General features: G+C 34.8%; 3 protein-coding genes and 1 pseudogene across 3 annotated transcripts; 2 read left to right on the top strand and 2 right to left on the bottom strand.

Annotated features, from left to right (window-relative positions):
• Positions 1-284: 284 nt before the first annotated feature.
• LOC122034637 (GTP 3',8-cyclase, mitochondrial-like) lies at positions 285-3,693 on the top strand. The gene is made up of 7 exons (XM_042593957.1): positions 285-436; positions 566-637; positions 1,282-1,854; positions 1,952-2,119; positions 2,201-2,392; positions 2,996-3,064; positions 3,425-3,693. The coding sequence occupies exons 2-7, from the start codon at positions 572-574 to the stop codon at positions 3,506-3,508; spliced, it is 1,152 nt and encodes a 383-aa protein (XP_042449891.1). The 5' UTR covers positions 285-436; positions 566-571; the 3' UTR covers positions 3,509-3,693.
• Positions 3,694-6,554: 2,861 nt separating this feature from the next.
• LOC122035280 lies at positions 6,555-7,868 on the bottom strand (annotated as a pseudogene).
• Positions 7,869-8,255: 387 nt separating this feature from the next.
• LOC122035279 (glutathione S-transferase T3-like) lies at positions 8,256-9,263 on the bottom strand. The gene has a single exon (XM_042594696.1). The coding sequence runs from the start codon at positions 9,261-9,263 to the stop codon at positions 8,256-8,258; it is 1,008 nt and encodes a 335-aa protein (XP_042450630.1).
• Positions 9,264-12,003: 2,740 nt separating this feature from the next.
• On the top strand, positions 12,004-19,845 carry LOC122034324 (citrate synthase, mitochondrial-like). Its single transcript, XM_042593524.1, has 20 exons — positions 12,004-12,143; positions 12,229-12,302; positions 12,407-12,469; positions 13,720-13,761; positions 14,352-14,417; positions 14,529-14,594; positions 14,716-14,829; positions 15,530-15,593; positions 16,221-16,303; positions 17,162-17,211; positions 17,299-17,376; positions 17,856-17,984; positions 18,073-18,115; positions 18,245-18,331; positions 18,552-18,653; positions 18,820-18,927; positions 19,019-19,069; positions 19,141-19,214; positions 19,388-19,439; positions 19,523-19,845. Exons 2-20 carry the CDS (start codon positions 12,252-12,254, stop codon positions 19,613-19,615), a joined length of 1,416 nt encoding a protein of 471 aa, XP_042449458.1. The 5' UTR covers positions 12,004-12,143; positions 12,229-12,251; the 3' UTR covers positions 19,616-19,845.
• Positions 19,846-21,235: the final 1,390 nt, after the last annotated feature.

The following is a 21,235-nucleotide window of genomic DNA, read 5'->3' as shown; positions in this document are numbered from 1 at the left end:
TATTTTTAAGGGACGCCCATTTCATAGAGAATGGTTTTTCTCTTTATTATTATTCTTAATTATAATTTTTATAACTTAAAAAAAAAATCCCAGATTGTAAACAGATTGGACCTAATGCGAGTCAAATCTAAGTGACAACCAACGGACGTACGTCATCACATACGTCTATTTAATCATATTCTTTATAAATCAAATAATCTATTTTGACACGTGGAGAAACTGATAATGACAGTGCTCCATACGATACTTAACAACAACAATCTGTCAATCGCTCCAACAAGAGAGATTATTAAATTAGTCGTCATTTTTGACATCGAATAAAAGGCGATCGATCTTGGACCGTCGATCGATCTTTATTCGCTTCTTCCTCGCTTGCCTCAAATTCCTCTTCCATGCTTTGATTCATCCGGCGAGAGAGTTTTTCCCCAAACAGGAGGTTAGTTTGGTTTTTTCCTCTTCAGATTCCCCCCCCCCCCCCAAATCTCAGGGTTTTCTCCTTCAATTCGCGCGGATGAGCTCCAGGAGATCTGAAATTGCTTTTTTTTTTTGGTTGTTTCCTGTTTAGGTCATCATGAGGGGAGGACGGGTTCTGGATCTCCTCCGCCGGGGTTTGCCGTCGCAAAAATCCAATTTTTGGGTAATTTCACAACCTTCGTTCTTCCTCTGCTGCTGCTGTTATTGTTTTTTTTTAATAAAAAAAGGGAGATGAAAAGAGTAAACATAAGAGTTAGACAGTTAGTTCATGCATTTATTAAAATTTTGAGAGCCCAGCATACACTGAATCTGATGAGCAAACTACAAATTTCTCAAATGAAACTTCATTCTTCTGTTGATACATGGCCAGACTTGCTCGTCTCTCTTAATAGAGAAATGCCTGAATTCATAGGAGAATACTATGCAATTCTGTGTTTATCTAGAGGAGGGGAATCAGGAAATAAATATAGTTGTTAAATGAAGAGAAAATGAAAGAAATGAGTTGTCTTTTCAAATTGCCTTTCTATTATATTCTTCTTGTTTATCTGGCCGGAATTGAAAGGGAAGAAATAATATCCTCAAGTAAACTTATTTTCTTCCATTTCTGTTTTTATTTCCTAATTATAGCAAAAATAAGATAGAGGAGCTGGATGGAAACAACTTTTTCCCTTGCACTTTACATGTTTATGGTTTTAGAATGATTGTTTCTTTTAAAACAACTTCAGTGACTGAAAGTACACTATTGTGTATGTCTCCCACGATATTGGTGAAATATGAGCTGTATTGGTGGCATTTCAATTTTTGTAGTTGACTGTTGATGGACAAAGCTGTTCAAGGTCAATGGCTTCCGCCACTACTTGTGCTGTTTTATCTGAATTGCCGCCGAAAGTTTCAGATAACCTTCCATCTGATATGCTGGTTGATTCATTTGGGAGGTTCCATAACTACTTGAGGATCTCATTAACAGAGCGTTGCAATCTCCGATGCCAATATTGCATGCCAGCGGAAGGTGTCGAGCTTACACCTAAGGCTGAGCTCCTTTCTCATGATGAAATTATTCGACTCGCAAGTCTCTTTGTTACTTCTGGAGTGGATAAAATTAGGTTGACAGGAGGTGAACCTACAATTAGGAAAGATATAGAGGACATATGTTCAAGTCTTTCCAACTTAAAAGGTCTAAGAACGCTTGCAATGACCACCAATGGGATAGTTCTTTCGAAGAAGCTCCCAAGACTGAAGGATTGTGGTCTTAATGCGATAAATATTAGTTTGGACACATTAGTTCCAGCTAAGTTTGAGTTCATGACTAGACGGAAGGGTCATCAGATGGTCATGGAATCAATAAATACTGCAGTTGAACTTGGATACAATCCTGTGAAGGTATCATTAATATGCTTATAAAGAATTTTTCTCGATAGTTTTTCTTGTTAGTGTGCCTCTTTATGCATAATGAAATGCTCTCTGCTTGCTTTATCAGATAAATTGTGTTGTAATGCGTGGACTAAATGACGATGAGATTTACGATTTTGTAGAGATGACAAGAGAGAAACCGATCAATGTTCGCTTTATTGAGTTCATGCCATTTGATGGGAATGTTTGGAATGTCAAAAAGCTTGTTCCTTATGCAGAAATGCTGGATAGAGTGGTAAGGTACATTTCTGCCAGATGTTGGAACCACAAACTTATAAACTTATCTATGATTCTCACGATAAATTCCTCCATGCAGAGACAGCGGTTCAAAAATGTAGAGAGATGTAAGGATCACCCTACTGATACAGCGAAAAATTTCAAGATCAAAGATTATTGTGGAACTATCTCATTTATTACATCAATGACTGAACACTTTTGTGCTGGTTGCAATAGATTAAGACTTTTAGCAGATGGAAACTTCAAAGTGTGTCTCTTTGGTCCATCAGAGGTATGATATTTATAATGGTTCTTCGTCTATGCATTTAGCTTTGACTTTTCATATTGTTCTTTTATTCATTTAGCTTGAATATTGCCTTGAATGTTGTTTGTGAGAATGTCTTCTACATCTGATAATTTTGATCTTTGACAAATTATTTATCAGGCCATATTGTAGAAAAATGTAGTATGATACAGTTTATGATTCATGTTAGAACAAGTTGAAGATCTTCAATTGCAAATTCATAATATGTTAAAAACCTTGTCTATGTGGTCATGCATCTTGGACAGTGTCTAGGTCTTCTAGGGTAAACACAAACAATCAATTTTCTTATTCAACAGTAGTGTTTACAATCCAATACTTTGATGCCCTTTCGTATTACTTGTATCAAATAAGAAGTGTTATTTCGATTTAGGAATGAAAATGTTATTAATGAAAAGACCCTTCTTTACTACAAAAGATTATGGTTAGGTAACATGTAACGGCTTTCTAATGCGGTAAACTAGTTGACCGTCTTCTGTCATAATACACTTTGAACATTCAAATAGTAGGGTTGCCACTGTGTTCTAGCCTTTGCACACTGGATATTGACTAAATATCATCACTTTTTTATAGGTAAGTTTGAGAGATCCATTGCGAGCTGGTGTTGATGACCTTGTGTTGAAGGAAATCATTGGAGCTGCAGTAAGTACAATTCTCGAGCACATAAATTGTCTCAACTGGAAATTTCGCGAGAATAGCTTTTTTATCATGTTCTATTCTGCGTGATATCGTTTGTCATTAGGATGCGTCAAGAACTTTCAATCATTAAAGCATTGTCAAACTGTGCTTATATCAACTATTTGGTTTGACTATATAAATCGTATCCTTCAAATGAGCTATATAAAATCTCGGATAGATTTAATAGACCAAACAAGTCGAATGTGACAAGCCAAATAACTCATACACACCGAATGAGTTGGCTTATGCTCATTTATTGCACTATATGGAGCAAATTCTGCAATTGTTTGTGTTACTGAAACTATGCCACATTTACATTATCAGGTAAAGAGGAAGAAAGCTGCACATGCCGGGATGTTTGATCTCGCAAAAACAGCAAATAGGCCCATGATACATATCGGTGGTTGAAGCGATTACATTCTGACTACTTTTTTGGCCGATGATATATATCTACAGTTGAAGCCCTTACATATTCTGATGTCATAGAAGAATATACATATTTTAAAGTGTATCATGTTAAGAATTAAATTTATGAGCCCTTTGTGCTGTAATATGTTTTTTTTTTATAACAAAAGTGTTTCTTATTGAGATTATGAATGCAGATAAAGAGTATGAAAACACATGCTCCAAAAAAAAAAATGTGATTCATATTTGGCGGAGGTATCCATTCAATTTTAGTCAAATTATTAGACAACTATATTGAAATATATTAATATTTTAATTCAGTTTAATTTGATTTTTTTTTCAAAAAATAAACGGAATAATAGTTAATTTTAAAGTTTATGATAATTCTAAAATTTGAGTGGGATTTTAGAAAAGTCACTTAATTTTAGTAGGTGAACTAAAACTTTTCTCATCTAAATTTAAAACAGGATTAAAAACAAAAATTTTAAAAAACATTGAACTAAAATAAAATTTAACAAATTTAAATTTAGAAAAATATGAAAAATTTAATATATCATATATATCATATCAAAATATATCGATATTATTGGTATATTAAAAATTTTAATATGGTATTATATCATATTAAATTTTTCGGTATTGATATTGGTTTGAGATTTAGTATCGGTATATATATTATTTCTATATCAAAAATTTAATATAAATGATGTAAAATTTATATCATATTAAAAATTTAATATATTAAAATTTAGATAGTATAAATATTTTTATATTGAATTTTTTAATATGATATATGATATATAGAATTCGATCGAACACCCTTAATCTTCCATACTCTTTCGGGTAGAAACAAACTCATTTACGTAGAGAAATAAAAGAATTAATTGATTATTATGACAAAATATGGTGCAAAAACCACTTCCCTAATAAATGTCAATGCTCTTGGATGCTAGGAAGCCTGTTTATTGTAATCCAATAAGAAAGTAGATTTGTTGGATTGATCGCACGCGAAGGGGGCGAATCATTTAATTTTCAAAAATTTGTTTTGTCAGTTTTAAAATTACAAGTACGCAGTGGAAAAAAAAAATAGAAAAACACCAAAGAACACAAATGGATTTACTTGGTTCGAAGCCTTCGAAGACTTCTACTTCAAGACCCAGGTCACGCGGACCTATCGGTGGGTAATCCACTAAAAAATCTCTTCCGGTATCTCCGGAAGTGGAAATCGATTACAAGAAGATTAGAACAAGCGCAACACACTGCACTTGTCCTTTTGCTAAATACACAAATAGAACTTGTTACCGACACGTAGGATCAAGCGTGGGAACCTTCGTGTGTCGTAGTCGATCTATCGGCCGCGATCGGAAGCCCTTGGAATAGTTGTCGAGCGCAGTAACTTTGCAGCAGAGTCATATCAAAAGCCTAGAGTAGTCGGAAGCTCAAAAGGATGCGCAGAAGCTCGTATATCAGTTGTATCCTAATGCTTTCTCGAGACAGCCTTATAAAATACATGGAAGGCACCTAAGTCTTTGCCCAAAGCTCCCAAAAGCATACTCTCTTCTGCCTAAGCTTATTCTCAATCTTGTAAAGAGGAAGAGAGCATTGTGAGAGGTTGTACTCCACCAAATAGGAGTAAGTTTTAGCCGGAGATTGCCGGGGACTAATCCACCGAAGGATTAAGGGTTCCTCCACCTCAAGGACAAGTTGTGGAGTAGGAGCTAGCAATATCCGAACCACGTAAAAGGAATTCTGTTAGCGTTTGATATTTCTTTCTTTACATTGCTTTCATTGTTATAGTTGTATGTCTGCTTGCACACTAACCTTGTAGGAAGAACAAATCGACTTGGGGGTACACGACTATTTAACCCCCCTTCTAGCCAGCCATAAGATCCCCAACAATCTGGACTTTGTATCAGCTATCCGGTCGTTCCGTTGACCTAACTAAATTTCTTGTCAGATACGTAGTCAGCCCGTCGACCTATCTGAACTTCGTACTAGTTATTTGATCGGCTCGTTGACTTAGCTAGATTTTCTACCAAATATCTAGTCAGCTCGTCGATCTATCTGGACTTCTTCTGCTCACTTAATCAAGTAGTTAAATCACACTAACACCTAACTTAACCTACTTATCATTCATCAAAACTTAAATTAGACTGTTAGTATAAACTGTACTAATAAGATTTACCTTAGAATTGTTGTTACAAAAATTATTGTTTATAATTCATGTTAGAACAAGTTGGAGATCTTCAAAGTAAATTTATAATATGTTAAAAACTTTTCATGCATCTTGGATAGTGTTTAGGTCTTATGGGGGTAAACACAAACCATCAATTTTCTTACTAAATAGTATTGTTTCATTCAATACTTTAATTAAGCATAAAGTGACAACGCTCATTTCAAGCGATCCGATATTATCGGACCCTCGGTTAAATACAGATAGATAAATTATAAAAAATATTTTATACTAGCACAATAACTCTACGTAGCGATCCAATACTTAGATCCCCATTCGTATTACTTGTATCGAAAGTATCATTTTTATTTAGGAATGAAAAGGTTATCAATGAAAAGACCCTTCTTTACTACAAAAGATTCCTGACTGGATACTATGAAAAGACTTTCTAATGCAGTAAACTAGTTGACCATCTTATGTCTTAGAGCATCCACATTGGTGGGTGTTATAACACCCACCATCTCATCAAAAAGTGTGGGACCCACATGCCACATATACATCATATTAACACATCCATTCTCTCACATTCGTTTTAACAACCACCTTTATTATTTGTGGGATCCGCTGTCCATTCATCTTTATTTTTATTATAATTTCAATTATATTTACACAATTTAAATAATTATTATTTAAAATAATTAATAATATTATTTTAAAATATATTATTTATGTAAAATTAAAATATATTTATTTAAAATTAAAATAAATAATAATATTAATAATTTTATTTAAAATTAAAATATTAATATAAAATTGAAATGAAGGAGTACAACATAAAAAAAAATTACACTTGTATAAACTTAAAATACAATACTTTCAAGGATTATTGTTGTATTGTGACCAAATATGTTCAACTAAATCTGCACGAAGTTGGTGATGCACATGACTGTCACGTAGTTCGGAATTTGTCCGCAGATAATCATGAAATCCTCGATTTGAACCTTGGATATGTTGTGCGGGTTCATCACCTTCATCACTGTTGTACCAATTTGTCACCTGCTCCCCCTCATCTTCAACAATCATATTGTGCAAAATAATGCATGTTAACATAATATGTTTTAACTTTTTTCTGTACCAATAACGAGCTGGACCTCTGACAATTGCCCATCGAGCTTGGAGCACCCCAAATGCTCGTTCAACATCTTTTCTTGCAGCCTCTTGTCTTTCCTTAAACAACCTCCTCTTGGGATCTTCTGGACAAGGAAAAGCCTTCACGAAAGTAGTCCATTCCGGATATATTCCATCTGTTAGATAATACCCCTTTGTATATTGAGTCCCGTTGACCGTGAAATTAATCTCCAGAGCATTTCCTTGCAAGACGTTATTGAATATGGGATATTCGTACAACACATTAATATCATTACGTGAACCTGCGACACCAAAGAATGCATGCCATATCCACAAGTCTTGAGATGCAACCGCTTCAAGCACGATTGATGGTGATCCATGACCTCTTGTAAACTGACCTTTTCAAGCAACTGGACAATTTTTCCATTCCCAATGCATGCAATCAAGGCTGCCCAACATTCCAGGGAAGCCGTGTCTCTCATTATGCATTTGAAGAAGACGTTGAACATCATCAGCATTCGGTCTTCTCAAGTATCGATCACCAAATAGTTCAACCACATAACCACAGAACTTGAACAGACACTTGATGGCGGTTGATTCACCCATGCGTAGGTACTCATCAAGATGGTCGGCTGGAACTCCATAAGACAATTGGCGAATCGCAGCTGTACATTTTTGTAGTGGTGACAAACCTTTTCTTCTCGCAGCATCATCCCTTTGTTGAAAATAGGAAGAATGACTTTCAAGTGCATTAACTATGCGACAAAATAAATCTCTTCGCATGCGAAATCGTCTTCGAAATATTTGATCTGGATACACCGGGTTTATGGAGAAATAATCATTGAAGAGCCTCACATGTCCGGCTTCACGATTTCTTTGGATGAACCTTCTTCTTCGCCGCATCTCGTTATTACTTTGATATGCTTCAACTATTTGTTGACTTTGTTGAAGTATCAATAACATTAGCTCATTCCCCGGATCATAACCTTCGTCGCCAACTTCAACTTGGACTTCATTTTCACTTGTCGAGTCAGAGCTGGTGCTACTTGAAGATTGAGACATTTTGGAGGAAACTAATGCAAGTCTATGTTTAGAATAAGAATTGTAGAGCACAAGGTGTCTATTTATTTTTTTCTTGTCAACGGATATATTCCAACGGCTATTTTCTATTAATCTAATTGTACACATATTCCAACGGCTATCTTACTAAAATAATTTTCATTAATTAATTAATTAAAAAAAATTCAACGGATACTTGTTTGGGTGGGTCACCCAATTTATTTATTTATTCATGGATGACTAAAATATTTGGTTCATTGAAAATTGCAATAATAAAAAATTAGACTTAGTGATCAGTACAATAATTGAAGTTACATTAATTGAAAAGTACAATAATCGAAAATTACCTTAATTGAAAATACAATAATTGAACATTACAATAAATGAAAATTACATATTCCATCTCCCCTTAATCTCTTGGCATAGATGTTCATGGATGATTAATTGCTCCTCTGTCATTTGCGAAGTGTCCTTTGAAAGGATTGCATATTCTTTTAATTGAACTTTGGCTAAGGCAGCTTTTGCTTTCATCTCGACAGCGTTTGCTTTCATCTCCTCAACTTTGAGTTGTTGTTTTTTCATTTCAACTTCAGCCATTTTTATGCTTGTATACTTAGTAAACTTTGCAAACATATTGTCCAAATTTGTTGTCATACCTTCAATGTCTGATTTCATTTTGCCTTTCTCCTTTCTTTTTGCTGCCTTTTGACCCATTGGACGAGTTTCTTCTTCATTTAGGTCTACATGCTGACCCATTGGACGAGTTTCTTCTTCATCTAGGTCTACATGTAAACTCGCATCTTGGTTAGATGAGGTATTGCTTGCCCCCGACTCCGAGGTCCTTGCCTTCTTCGTGCCAACAAGGTGATCAACGGACTGTGGAGTAAAGCTTGGACGATCTTTTATGATTCTCCATACATGCTCGAGATTAAATGCAATGCCATTATTTTCCTCGTGATACTTTTCATATGCAAGCCGTAATATGTCCTCATCACTGTGGCCGCTACGATACACACTATAAATACTATTGTAATTTGCGTTGAAGCGATATACCTTTTTTTGTATGGTATTGTGCCAGTGCGATCGTATGACACTAGCAATTCTATTGGGTGTACCTGGAGGACAATTCTCATTGTAGTAGCTTGCAATATGTCCCCAAAAGGCATCCACCTTCTGATCATTGTCGATGATTGGATCATCACTGATAGTAACAAACGATCTCACTAAAACCTCATCTTCAACCTTACTCCATGTTGACCGCTTTCTTCTACCTGCAGTGTCGGAATCCACCTTCTCCAAATTTACGAGCTCAATTGGGGATTCACGGTCAGACAGTTGAGTCTCTGGAATAAAAGTCGGACTAAACGGCTCATTTTCCGTCGGAGATGTAAAAGGCATACCGGTTGCATGTGGAATAGATGGATAATTTTGTGGATATGGATTGTACGGATAATTTGGTCGATATGAACCGTATGGATTTGGTGGATATGGATTCTGTGGATAATTTGGTGGATATGGAAAAAATGGATAATTTGGTGGAATTTGTGAATTTTGAGGAGAAGGATTTTTTTCTGGCAAATTTTGGTAATTCACAAAATTTCTAAAAAATTCTCGATTATTTTCATCTATTTCGGAGGAAAATAAGAGAAGAATTTTAGAGGAATTTAGGTGTTGAAAGATTGAAATAAGGTGATGAGTATTTATAGATGAAATTTTATATTTTTTTTTAAAAAATTATCCGTTGAAATTTGAAATAGCCGTTGAAAATAAAAAACTATCCGTTGCGTTGCCGTTGTTTCCCAACGTCTAATTGATTTTTTAAATTTTTTTAATAGATTATATATATTGTAGAATAACTTTATGGTGGGCCATAGAGATAATAAGTTTGTCGTGGTTCATAGAGATTTTTTTTATTTTCCTCAACGTTATTTCCTCTCTCTAAAATGTTTGTGGTGGGCCATAGGTATTAAAAAAAATAAAAATAAAAAGACATTGAACGCGTTCAATGAATTGAACGCGTTCATGCCTTTGTGTGGGTCCAACCCAATTAATTCTTGCGCTACACTGATTTTAACGTTCATTGAACATTATAACAGTCCATAAACGCACCAATGCAGGTGCTCTTAACACACTTCAAACATTCAGATAGTAGGGTTGTCATTGTATTCTAATATCTGCACACTAGATATTGACTAAATATCGTCACTTTTTTTAAGGTAAGTTTGAGAGATTCATTGAGTGCTGATGTTGATGACCTCATGTTGAAGGAAATTTTGGAGCTATAATAAGTACAATTCTCGAGCACATAAATTGTCTCAAGAGAAAATTTCTTGAGAACAACTTTTTATCATTTCCTATTATGCATGATGTTCTTGTGATTAAGATGCATTATGAACTTTCTATCATTAAATTATTATCAAATTAGGGGTGGAAAAATATTAAAAATTTTAATATACCGTACATATCATATAGATATATACCGAACATTCCGATATTAATGGTATATTAAAATTTTTGATACGGTATTATATCATACTAAGTTTTTCGATATCGATATAGATTTAAAATTTTAGTAAAATATATATCGTACCAATACTAAAATTTAAGTAGGAATAATATGAAATTTATATGGTAACCAAAAATTTAATATATCAAAACTTTAGTATTATATATATATATTTTTCTTATATCGAAATTTTTAGTGCAATATAATATCAAATTTTGATACAATACAGTATACCACCCTTGCATGAAATTTTACTTTTATCAACTATTTGATTTGACTACGTAAATCTTATCCCTCAAATGAGCTACATAAAATCTTGGATAGACTAAATAGACCAAACTATGTAACATTTACATTATCAAATAAAATGGGATAAAGCTACACATACCGCGATGTTTGATCTCACAAAAATAACAAATAGACTCAGGATACATATAAGCAGTTGAAGTGATTACATTCTGACCAGGGGCGGATCCAGAGGGGGAGCGACATCGACGGTTGCCCCTCTTGTTGGTAATGGAACTCCTAGTATTATGGGGTTCCACCGGTGAAGATAGAGGATACCACCCCTTGTTCCAAGTAAAAATCATCCCTCCATATTTTTATTCTTGGATCCGTCACTGATTCTGACTACTTGTATATATGCCGGTGATGCATATCAACCATTGAAGCCCTTACATCCTAACATCTTAGAAGAATATACATATTTTAAATTGTATAGAATCAAATTTCTGAGTCCTTGTATTGTAATCTGTTTTTTTTTATAACAAAAGTGTTTATTGTTGAGATTGTGAATGCAGAGAAAGAGAATCTAAACACATGTTCTAAAAATATGATTCTTATTTGACTTTGGGTCAACAGATTTGTTGCAAGGACATTTTTTCTTTCCTCTTTTCATTTGGCAGCGAAGGTAGGGGTGGGCATAATTCGGTTCAAACCGGAAAAACCGACCGAACCGAAAAATTTTGGTTTTTTTTGTTCGATTTTTTCGGTGTTTCGGCCGGTTTCGGTTTAAGTTTTTTAAAATTCGGTTATTCGGTTCGGTTTCCGGTTTTGACTCCCAAAAAACCGAAAAAACCGAACCGACAGTATTATACTTAAAACATTATTTTTATAGATATTTGATCATACAAGTGGATTAATTTCTAATTATTTATAATATAATAGCATAATCAAATTATATATTTATATTTACTTATTGTTACCGGATAACAAAATTTTAATATTACTTTAAATTCATAATTATTTTAATAAATTGATACTTTTTCTTTGTCTCTAAACTAATATTTGTAGTAGCACAAAATCAATTTAATTCATTGTATAAACCGTATATAACCGACCATATAAACCGGACCGTATTACATAAAAATCGAACCGAATCGTAATAAAATGGTTTGATTTTGGATAAAAAATCTTTAAAACCGAAACTGAAAAAATAAAACCGTAGTAGGGTAAAACCGGACCAAACCGGCCGATGCCCACCCCTAAGCGAAGGTAGTAAATATTTATTTTCGATGCCAAATTTATTAGACAGTTGACTATATTAAAATATATTAATATTTTAACTCAGTTTAATTTGATTTTTTTTATTTAAACTGAATAATAGTTAATTTGTATATCACTTTCTTTTTTTTGGGTGTAGGGTTTACTTTAGAATTATTCTTCTTGTTGTTATTCTTAAAACTTTGTGAGAGAGGGCGAATAGGAGTTGTCCTCCCCTTCCGCTTCTTCCTCCTCCTCGAATCGCTCTTCTTCTCCAGGCGTTGCTTCAGGTAATCATCCTCATCGATCGCTTGGATCTCTTCTTCCCCCTTCTTCTGTTTCTCTGACCTTAAATCGCTCGCATCCGTTTTGCAGGGGATCCTTCGGAAGTCGAATCGATGGTGTTATTCCGGAGTGTGGCGGCGCTCTCGAAGCTCCGGTCTCGTCTGGTGGGTTGCTTGTTGGAGACTTCGTCGATGCTATGTTGCAATTGGTCGTTTTGTGATTTGGCCGTCGTAGTTGAATTTGTGTCCTTTTTGATCTTTGCTTCTAGGCACAGCAGTCGAGCTCATTGGGTTCCATACGATGGTTGCAAGTACAGAGCGCGCCCGATCTTGTGAGTTTTTTTTTTTCCTTTGGATTAATTTGATGATTTGGCCTTACTACTAGATTGTTAAGTGTTGTTAAGTGATTGTATGGGAATTTGATATGAGAGTTTTTTGCTCTTTCAAATTTTCTTTTGATGCACGTCATATGTGCTACGCATGTAAAAACCTTTTTTTTTGGGTTTCCAATTCCATAATTTTGAGAAAGTCTTTTTTTTTGTCGTAGAGATACAAGAATTAGATTTGTAATCGCTAAAATATCTGGAAATACTAATCCCTTGTCTGCATTACTTGTTCACTTAATAAACAAATGTTCATGCTAGAAAGTACATAGCCAATTTAGTAAAATTTCATATCCTTGTTCCTTTAAAGATAAGAATTGAGTTTTAAATTATTGGGAATTTATTTCTATCATGATTTTTGTTGTTTAGGAATTATTCCACTACAGTTAGGGTTTCTGCTGACAAGGTGAAGTAAGCTAATTTCTAGAATAACACTCACCATTTTTATGAAACGTGATCCTGACCGACCTCCATGTCAAACCCTTTTTGGTGAATTTCAGCTACTCCTGTCATGAATTGCATACAGTGAGAGAAATAACTCAATAGCTTCGCTAGCCTAACCACTTGTCTAAAATGTTGAAGTCAACTTATTAGTAGCTCAACCATATAAGCTTATGAATCCCTTATGTTATCCCATGATTCACCTTATGGGATAAAACTAGAGTTCCAAATCTCCCTCACTCAAAGGGTGATGTCCCTGTTAAGGATCCAAGTCCAACTCATAGCCAGAACCATCCAAAATTGGTAGCATGTGAGGCCCAATGGTAGCTTTGCCATCCTTTCCAACATCTTACCAAACCTAGGATTAAATATACTCTTTAATCAATTGTTATAACCTACGTGTATGAGAGAACTCAATGATTTGTTGGAATCCACCATTAACCTAAAATGCATAAGCACAAGTTAATAACAACACTTATCTAAGCTTATAAACTTCTTTTATTAACCCACCGTTCACCATGTGGGACAGTGTGACCAAATTAGAGTGAAACTTTCCTTGTTATTGACCTTGTTGAATATTCCTGTCACTCCATGCATTTTCCATGTTCATTTTCATTTTGAGTACCATTGCAGTTTCACTTTTTTTTTGTTTAGATTGGTTGTTAACAAAGCACTTGTTTCGTGAATTTTGCTTGTAACATTTTCTTCATTTCTTTTCTTGTAAAGTAATTTTTCATTCTTCAATAATCTCTTTGCAGGATCTTCATTCTCAGCTGAAAGAATTGATACCAGAACAGCAGGTTTCTTATTTTCCATTTAGTAGGAATTTCCTTGTATATATTTGATATGGTCAACATATTCTTACATTGTTCAACTTACAAATATAGTTTTTTTGACTCATTATATCTCTTATAAATTGGTTGTTAGATATTTCTGCATGTTTTTTTGTAGTTCGACTATGTCTACACTATGTCCTAGTAAAGATTGGCTTCTAGAATAGTTACTAAATATTGTAGAAAAATTTAGGGAAATAGTCTATTAGATTGTAGAAACATGATAACCATTTAATTTAAATCTCTTCAAATCATCAGCATCTTCATATCACTATTTCTGCTTCTTATGGTTTAAGTTCATAAATAATACTGGACTTCCTGGTACATATAAATGTTCCAATCAGATAATAAATTAACTATACAGTTTTGGACTTATGGAAACATGAATTGAAGCGCTACTGTTATTAGACATGGTTAGCATGCATGCGGAGCTTAAAGGTAAAAGGTTTACATGAAATAAATAACACAGATGGTATGAAAAGTCTTGTTTGGAGAGCATGGCCTCGAATGTTGTTGTAGAAACTCTATTCTCTATCTGTTCTCTTTCTCTCTTCCAGGAACGATTGAAGAAGTTGAAATCAGATCATGGGAAAGTTCAACTTGGAAATATAACAGCTGATATGGTATATATGTCCTCTAGTAAACTATATAAATATTGCACTCCAACAATTCAACAACGATGTCCTGTTTCCATGTTTATTTATTAATTACTAGATTAACTTCTATTTGGATAGGTTATTGGTGGAATGAGAGGAATGACAGGACTGCTATGGGAAACCTCATTACTTGATCCAGATGAGGTCCATTCTTTTTCTATAGAGTTATTTTAGAATTTTATTTTTAAACTCATAAGTTTCTTACTGACTATTTATTCCATGAGTATTTGTCTGAAGAATTACAATGGCCACTGAAATTTTTCAGGGAATAAGATTTAGAGGTCTTTCAATCCCTGAATGTCAAAAGTTACTGCCTGGTGCAAAAGCTGGTGGGGAACCATTGCCTGAGGGTCTTCTATGGCTTCTTTTGACAGGAAAGGTGATATGTTGAATTGTTTATCTCAGACATAATTTTATGATTTGGTTTCTTTGGTCACAGGTATGTAAGGGTGGGCATGGGATTATTAAAGGCAGACAAAAAAGCAATTCATTTTACCTTTTTTTTTTCAAAATTTCTAAATACTGCTAATGTTTATGAAGCCATTGACGGTTTCTATGCCTATTTTGGGTATAAGATACTATATCACACCCAATGGTTGTTGGAATTAGATCCTGTATGCTTGCTACAGTCACGTTGATATAGTTCTAGTAGTTGCGAAACTGAAGGAGCTTCTATATGATTTTCAAACTGTTTCATCTGCACAGGAAAAAGTCACCTAGTTACCCTTGTATTGACTTTTCCACCTCTACCTGACACTTTAGTAGTTCCTATATCATATTGCTAATCTTAGAATGCCATGTTTTTTTGTCAACTTCAATTGCATAGCTGGAAGGACATCAGAAGGACACATTGAGTTTACACATGGCTTTTTAAAGTGGTTTGATGTTTCCTGAGGGTGTTTTTTTTTTTTTTTTTTTTTTTCTGTTTTCTTTTGTTCTTTACTTTTATGCTTATGCCTCACTTTATGGTCATTAACAATTCATTATTTAGATGTGGTTGGCTTGTCTATATCTGTTTTGGTAAGAAGTGACTGGTGTCACCTCATTCTTTATGCTGAAAGCTTTTTCTTTAATTCTAGGTGCCTAACAAAGAACAAGCTGATGGACTATCTGCAGAATTATGTAATCGTGCAAAAATTCCAGGTTTCTTTACTTATTTTTTTCTTGTTTCTTGCAGCCATAGTTTAGCTCACAGTAAGTCTTCAGAAAAGATTCACTTAATCTATAACCTGTTACATTGCAAGGCACAGTCTACCTCAGGAGATGTCTATGTTTGAACTGGGAGAAACTACATTGCATATACCTACTCTAGCAAAATGCTTTGAAAGTTTTAAGATGATCAAAATGTTTGAATTTGGAGGTGAAATGAAAATTTCCCTTCAGATTGTTATATGGTTGTGAACTCAAATCCTCTTAGCAAAGCACAATTTTGGTAGCTTATGTGAGGGTTGGCATGATTACACGTGAATTAGATATTTATTTAGGATCTTCTGTCAAACTTAGCTTCCACCATGATACTTGGTGAATCTTATATGCTCATTGCTGTTGTTTTCCTGTGAATGAAGGCTTCTGAGTATTTGTCTCATGATACTTATCAAAGTTATTTAAACTCTCGATGAAAATATTGAACTTCTCATGACACTTTGCGTGTATATCTCCCTTCTTGATTTTGGCAATTTGGTGATGCAGGAGTCAACATTTTGTATGCATAATATTTACTGAAGCTTGTATTAGAAAATTGGTACTAAATCTTGTTTAATATCATTGTAGATCATGTATTTAAGGCAATTGATGCTCTTCCTGTAGCTGCTCATCCGATGACACAGTTTGCAACTGGAGTTATGGCACTTCAGGTAATCAATCAACTGTTATCTTCATGTTTTTGCAAACAGGTCAAAGTTGTGATTTTGTAACTTCAAGTTTGACATTCAATTAGGTAATAAGAATCCACTATGATAAATACTATGATATATTTAATATAAAATCTATATCCTCTCATTACAACAGTCCAAATACTTCATCTTTCAGGAGTTAAAAATGTATTTCTTGTTGGAATAGGTGGTTGACTAAGACTACAGGTCAATTTAACTTGCTAATATTGAGAAAGAGAGAGGACCAAATGATATGGCTGATGTATGCTAATTTTATTCTAGCATTGATGTGATATGCTTTATATAATTCCATATGGTCTTACATAAATAAGACAATATTTGTTGAGCTTGAGAAACTAGGAAACATGGTGGATAGGTTAGTATTGGTTGAGGCCACTGATTGGGGTTTCAAGACATTAATCTAGTTAGTTGATTGGGTTGCAATAGTCTGTATGATGGAGGGTGTGCCAAAGTCGTTTGGCAAGGTGTTTAAATGTGAAGTTCATTGGTAAGCTGTTCCACAGGGAGGTGTTCCATGCCATCTACATCCAGTATAGCAAGCTGGATATAATTCCTGGTTATAGTGGGAAGATTATTATCTTCCCTTTTTTTTTTCCTTTCATTTACTCCCAATTTTTGGGATGACCGGATTGAGAAAAAAAATGGTACAAATGGAAAAAAAATCCCATGTTTCTATCACCCTTTCACTTTCTCTCCATGTAAACAGAATATTTGTGCAATGTTAGCTACTTTTCCCCCACTTTTCCATCCTCCCACCAATACGAATTGTCCTGGTATTTTTGGCAAAGTTTCTTAAGATAATTAACTACAACATTTCAGGTTGATAGTGAATTTCAAAAGGCATATGAGAAAGGGATGCCCAAAGCCAAGTAAGTTTTTGTTTTTTTTTTCAAAAAAAAAAAAGTTTATTCAAGTGCATAAAATGGCAAAAAGAGAAACAATTATTTTTGTGTTAGGTTTTGGGAGCCAACATATGAAGATTCAATGAACTTGATTGCTCGCCTTCCAACAGTTGCTTCATATGTTTATAGAAGGCAAATATCTTTCTTTTTCCTCTTTCTTTCCTTATATATGCTTACTTTATTAATATTTGGTGATCTAGTAGCCTTCTACTTCATTAGAAAAAAGAATATCTGTGGATTGCCATATGTGATTAGTGCTGAATAATCATTTAGTAATCAAAAGCCCTGAACTTGATTTTCTACAAATAATTAGACATCTCATTGCTTTTAAGAAGCTATAACTAATAAAGTTTTCATATTGTGTAGTGCAATTGTTATATGTAAGATTGTAATTGTTGTATGTAAGATTGCGAAGTTTGTTGAGTATATAAGGATTTGATTTCACATGCTATTTTTATAACAAGCTGCCTTAACTTTGATATTTGAGCCAGAAATTAATTTCTCTCTTTTAGATGTTAGACATATTATTGTTTTTTCACGACTGCTTTTTAGTTGCCTTCCTATAGATCTATGTTTACATACTAATAGGTTTGTTGTGGTATATTATTCAGAATTTACAAGGATGGCGGAATCATACCTCCAGACAATTCTCTGGATTATGCTGCTAATTTTTCTCACATGCTTGGTTTTGATGATCCCAAAATGCTTGAGTTGATGAGACTTTATGTAACAATCCACAGGTGACTAATCTGTTTAATTGCTTAAATTTATGTTGGTGTTTTTTGTGATTACTCTTTATATTAACGTTTTGATTTATATAATTCTCAGTGATCACGAGGGTGGGAATGTTAGTGCTCACACTGCTCATCTGGTAAATGAGAACATTATTTATTACTTTTCACTGATATCCAACATGAAATATAAATGCTAACTTTGACATCTTGTCCGAGTGTTATATCTACAAGATCCTTTCCTTTACAAATCATTCTTAAACATTCAGGTGGGCAGTGCTCTTTCGGATCCCTACCTATCATTTGCAGCTGCATTGAATGGTTTAGCCGGACCTCTTCATGGCTTAGCCAATCAAGTACTTATATTGTCTTCTTTATTATATACTATTTTTTTCACTACCATATTTGAAGCACCATAGTTTTTTTTTTTGGTACAAACGAATGTTGAAAAATACCATAGTGAATTGCTTTATGTTAGTGTTACTAATCTGTCCAAATAGTTGTTATCGGTTATGATTCTTTTCATCTTGAAAAAGAAGTCCGTGGCTTCACTTTTTCTTTTTGGTTGCTGTGCAGGAAGTTCTTCTATGGATTGAATCTCTTGTAAAAGAGGTTGGAGAGGATATTACAACAGATCAATTGAAGGACTATGTTTGGAAAACCTTGAAAAGTGGCAAGGTACTATAACATTTGAGCGTGATGGATTGGAAAAGGCTCAAGTTTAGTTATCTCATTGTGAAAGGAAAATAATGCATTGACCTTTTTCTTATAATTTGTTTGTTGTTGTCTGGGTTTGACGATTTAAATAATGTTTCTGCTCTGAATTTCAACTCCTATGCTACAGGTTGTTCCGGGATATGGCCATGGAGTGTTACGAAAGACAGATCCAAGATATACGTGCCAAAGAGAATTTGCTCTGAAGCATTTGCCAGATGATCCACTTTTTAAGCTGGTAAATCTGTGAAACTTTTCTGTCATTGATTTTGCTAGAAAAAAGGATTGAAACTAAATTGAGCGATCTTCCTGTGAAATTTCATTTGTAGGTTTCGAAATTGTATGAAGTTGTTCCTCCTATACTCACTGAGCTAGGCAAGGTAATGTAAATAAGCATCTCATCATTCATACTTGATTAGCAATATTTTTTTTTAATGATTTATGCTTGCAGGTCAAGAATCCATGGCCCAATGTTGATGCTCATAGCGGAGTCCTACTGAAGTATTTTGGTTTATCAGAAGCACGGTAAGCTTTTGTCATACGATTCATTATGCGCCCTATTGAAATTAATTCTATTTTTGAGTTTATTAGTGAACAGTTACAGGTGAAATCACAAAAGTTTGAAATTTTTTTGGTCATTTTGAAGATTTTGAATTTTGGAGCCTATTGTTAAGCTTTTCGATATTTGATATTTTCAGGTATTTCACTGTTTTATTTGGTGTATCACGAAGCATCGGCATAGGGTCTCAGGTGAGTCCATCTCTCTACCTCTTTAAATCGATTATAAGACTTGTGCACCATCTAAACCCCCTAAATATTTGGTGTTTATGCAGCTTATATGGGATCGAGCCCTCGGATTACCACTCGAGAGGCCAAAGAGTGTGACCATGGACTGGCTCGAAAGCTACTGCAAGAAAGCGGCCTGAGTTCCTTCTCACATCGCGTCAGGTCGAAAATGGCTTCTTTTTAAAATAAATGCTCAGAGCATAGTTTTGTTTAGTTGCATTGTTTCGATAAGCATCGACGGGATTGTCGGAACAATGAGTCCCTGAGCTACTTTTATCATTTGGGTTTTACTTCTAACACTATTTATGCATCATTTCTTGTAATAAGCATCACACTTGTGATCCAATGCCAAAATGTGCTCATTTTTGCATCTCAAAGTTTTTATGGAGTATTTATTTAACCATGTTCTAATTTTTTAAAGTTCAACTAGATCGAATTTGTTATGGTAATTAAAATTAAATAGAAAAGTATTAAAGACTTGTCAGAATAGTTTGAAGAAGGTAGGTATTTGTTATTCTAGGTTTCGATGAGATAAATTTTAACTCTAATGGAACAAGATAATATATTTATTATATTAAATATAATTTAGTCGTTGAGAATATAATGATTGAGCTCTCAAATTCGTTTTAGGAAGACGTTTTGAGAAACAAAGGAAAAACATAAATGAAGGAAGTAATTCGTTCGTTGTTAATTGTAGGATCGAAAAGTGCTAGAGGAGGGGGTCGTGGTTAATTCGTTCGTTTCGTAAAATTTTAAGTAAATACGCAGTGGAAAAGTAAAGACACGGAAACAATGTTAACCCGCCCGTGATCGTTGATCGCTTTCAGTGAGTAATCACTATAAGCTCTGGAAATTACAACTTTGAATTACAATATTAATGCACTAATTAAATTTATATCGACAAATAAGGAAGACGAAATGAAGGCTTTCCGTTGTCGGAGTTGAGTTACGACTTTGTCGAATCGTCCTTTGAGCAGCACACGGAAGAAGGATTGCATTCGTTGTGCCTTGGCTGCTGCTCGAACTGGGCTTAAATAGCCCATGGAGGGCGCCTCCAACCTCCAAAGGAGGCGCTTCCAACCTCCAAAGGAGGCGCTTCCAACCAAGGGTTATCTCTTCCGCGTCGGTGCTGATAAGCTCCGCTTCCTGCGCTGCTTATCCGCCCGAAGGCGCCTTCAAGCTCCATGGAAGGCACCTTCTATCTAGCGCCCAAGGGGCCTTCAAGCCCCTTTGAGGGCACCTTCAGCCTTGTTTCCTGCACAGCCACAGCCAAGGCGCCCGAGGCGCCTCCAACAACCCAGAGGCACCTCAGACATTGTTCATTCGAGAGTTCTCTTGTGTAACTTCATTCCTGCAAAGCATATTAGTTTACAAACAAAGTATATCCTGCAAAATCAAGTTAACACAATAATATAAGATAAATATAAGTACTCGACAGTCATCGGACTGTCCGGTTCTGATTTTGAATTTCCTGGAAACCCTAGGTTGAATCGACGTCTATCGTTCCCTCGCAGGGGAACGCGCCCTCACCTACTCCTCTCAGGAGAGTTTACCTGTTGCCATATCGATCCTCCAGACCGACTGAACTTTCTGCCTAGGGTTACCATCTCCTAGAACCTAGGGTTACCACCCCTTAGGGTTTTCCTCAGTCTAGGGTTACCACCCCATAGGACCTAGGGTTACCACCCCCTAGGACCTAGGGTTACCACCCCCTAGGACCTAGGGTTATCACCCCCTAGGATTTTCCTCAGCTTAGGGTT

Source organism: Zingiber officinale, chromosome 11B (assembly GCF_018446385.1).
Source record: "Zingiber officinale cultivar Zhangliang chromosome 11B, Zo_v1.1, whole genome shotgun sequence".
NCBI lineage: Eukaryota > Viridiplantae > Streptophyta > Magnoliopsida > Zingiberales > Zingiberaceae > Zingiber > Zingiber officinale.
This window is presented reverse-complemented; position numbering and strand designations above follow the sequence as displayed.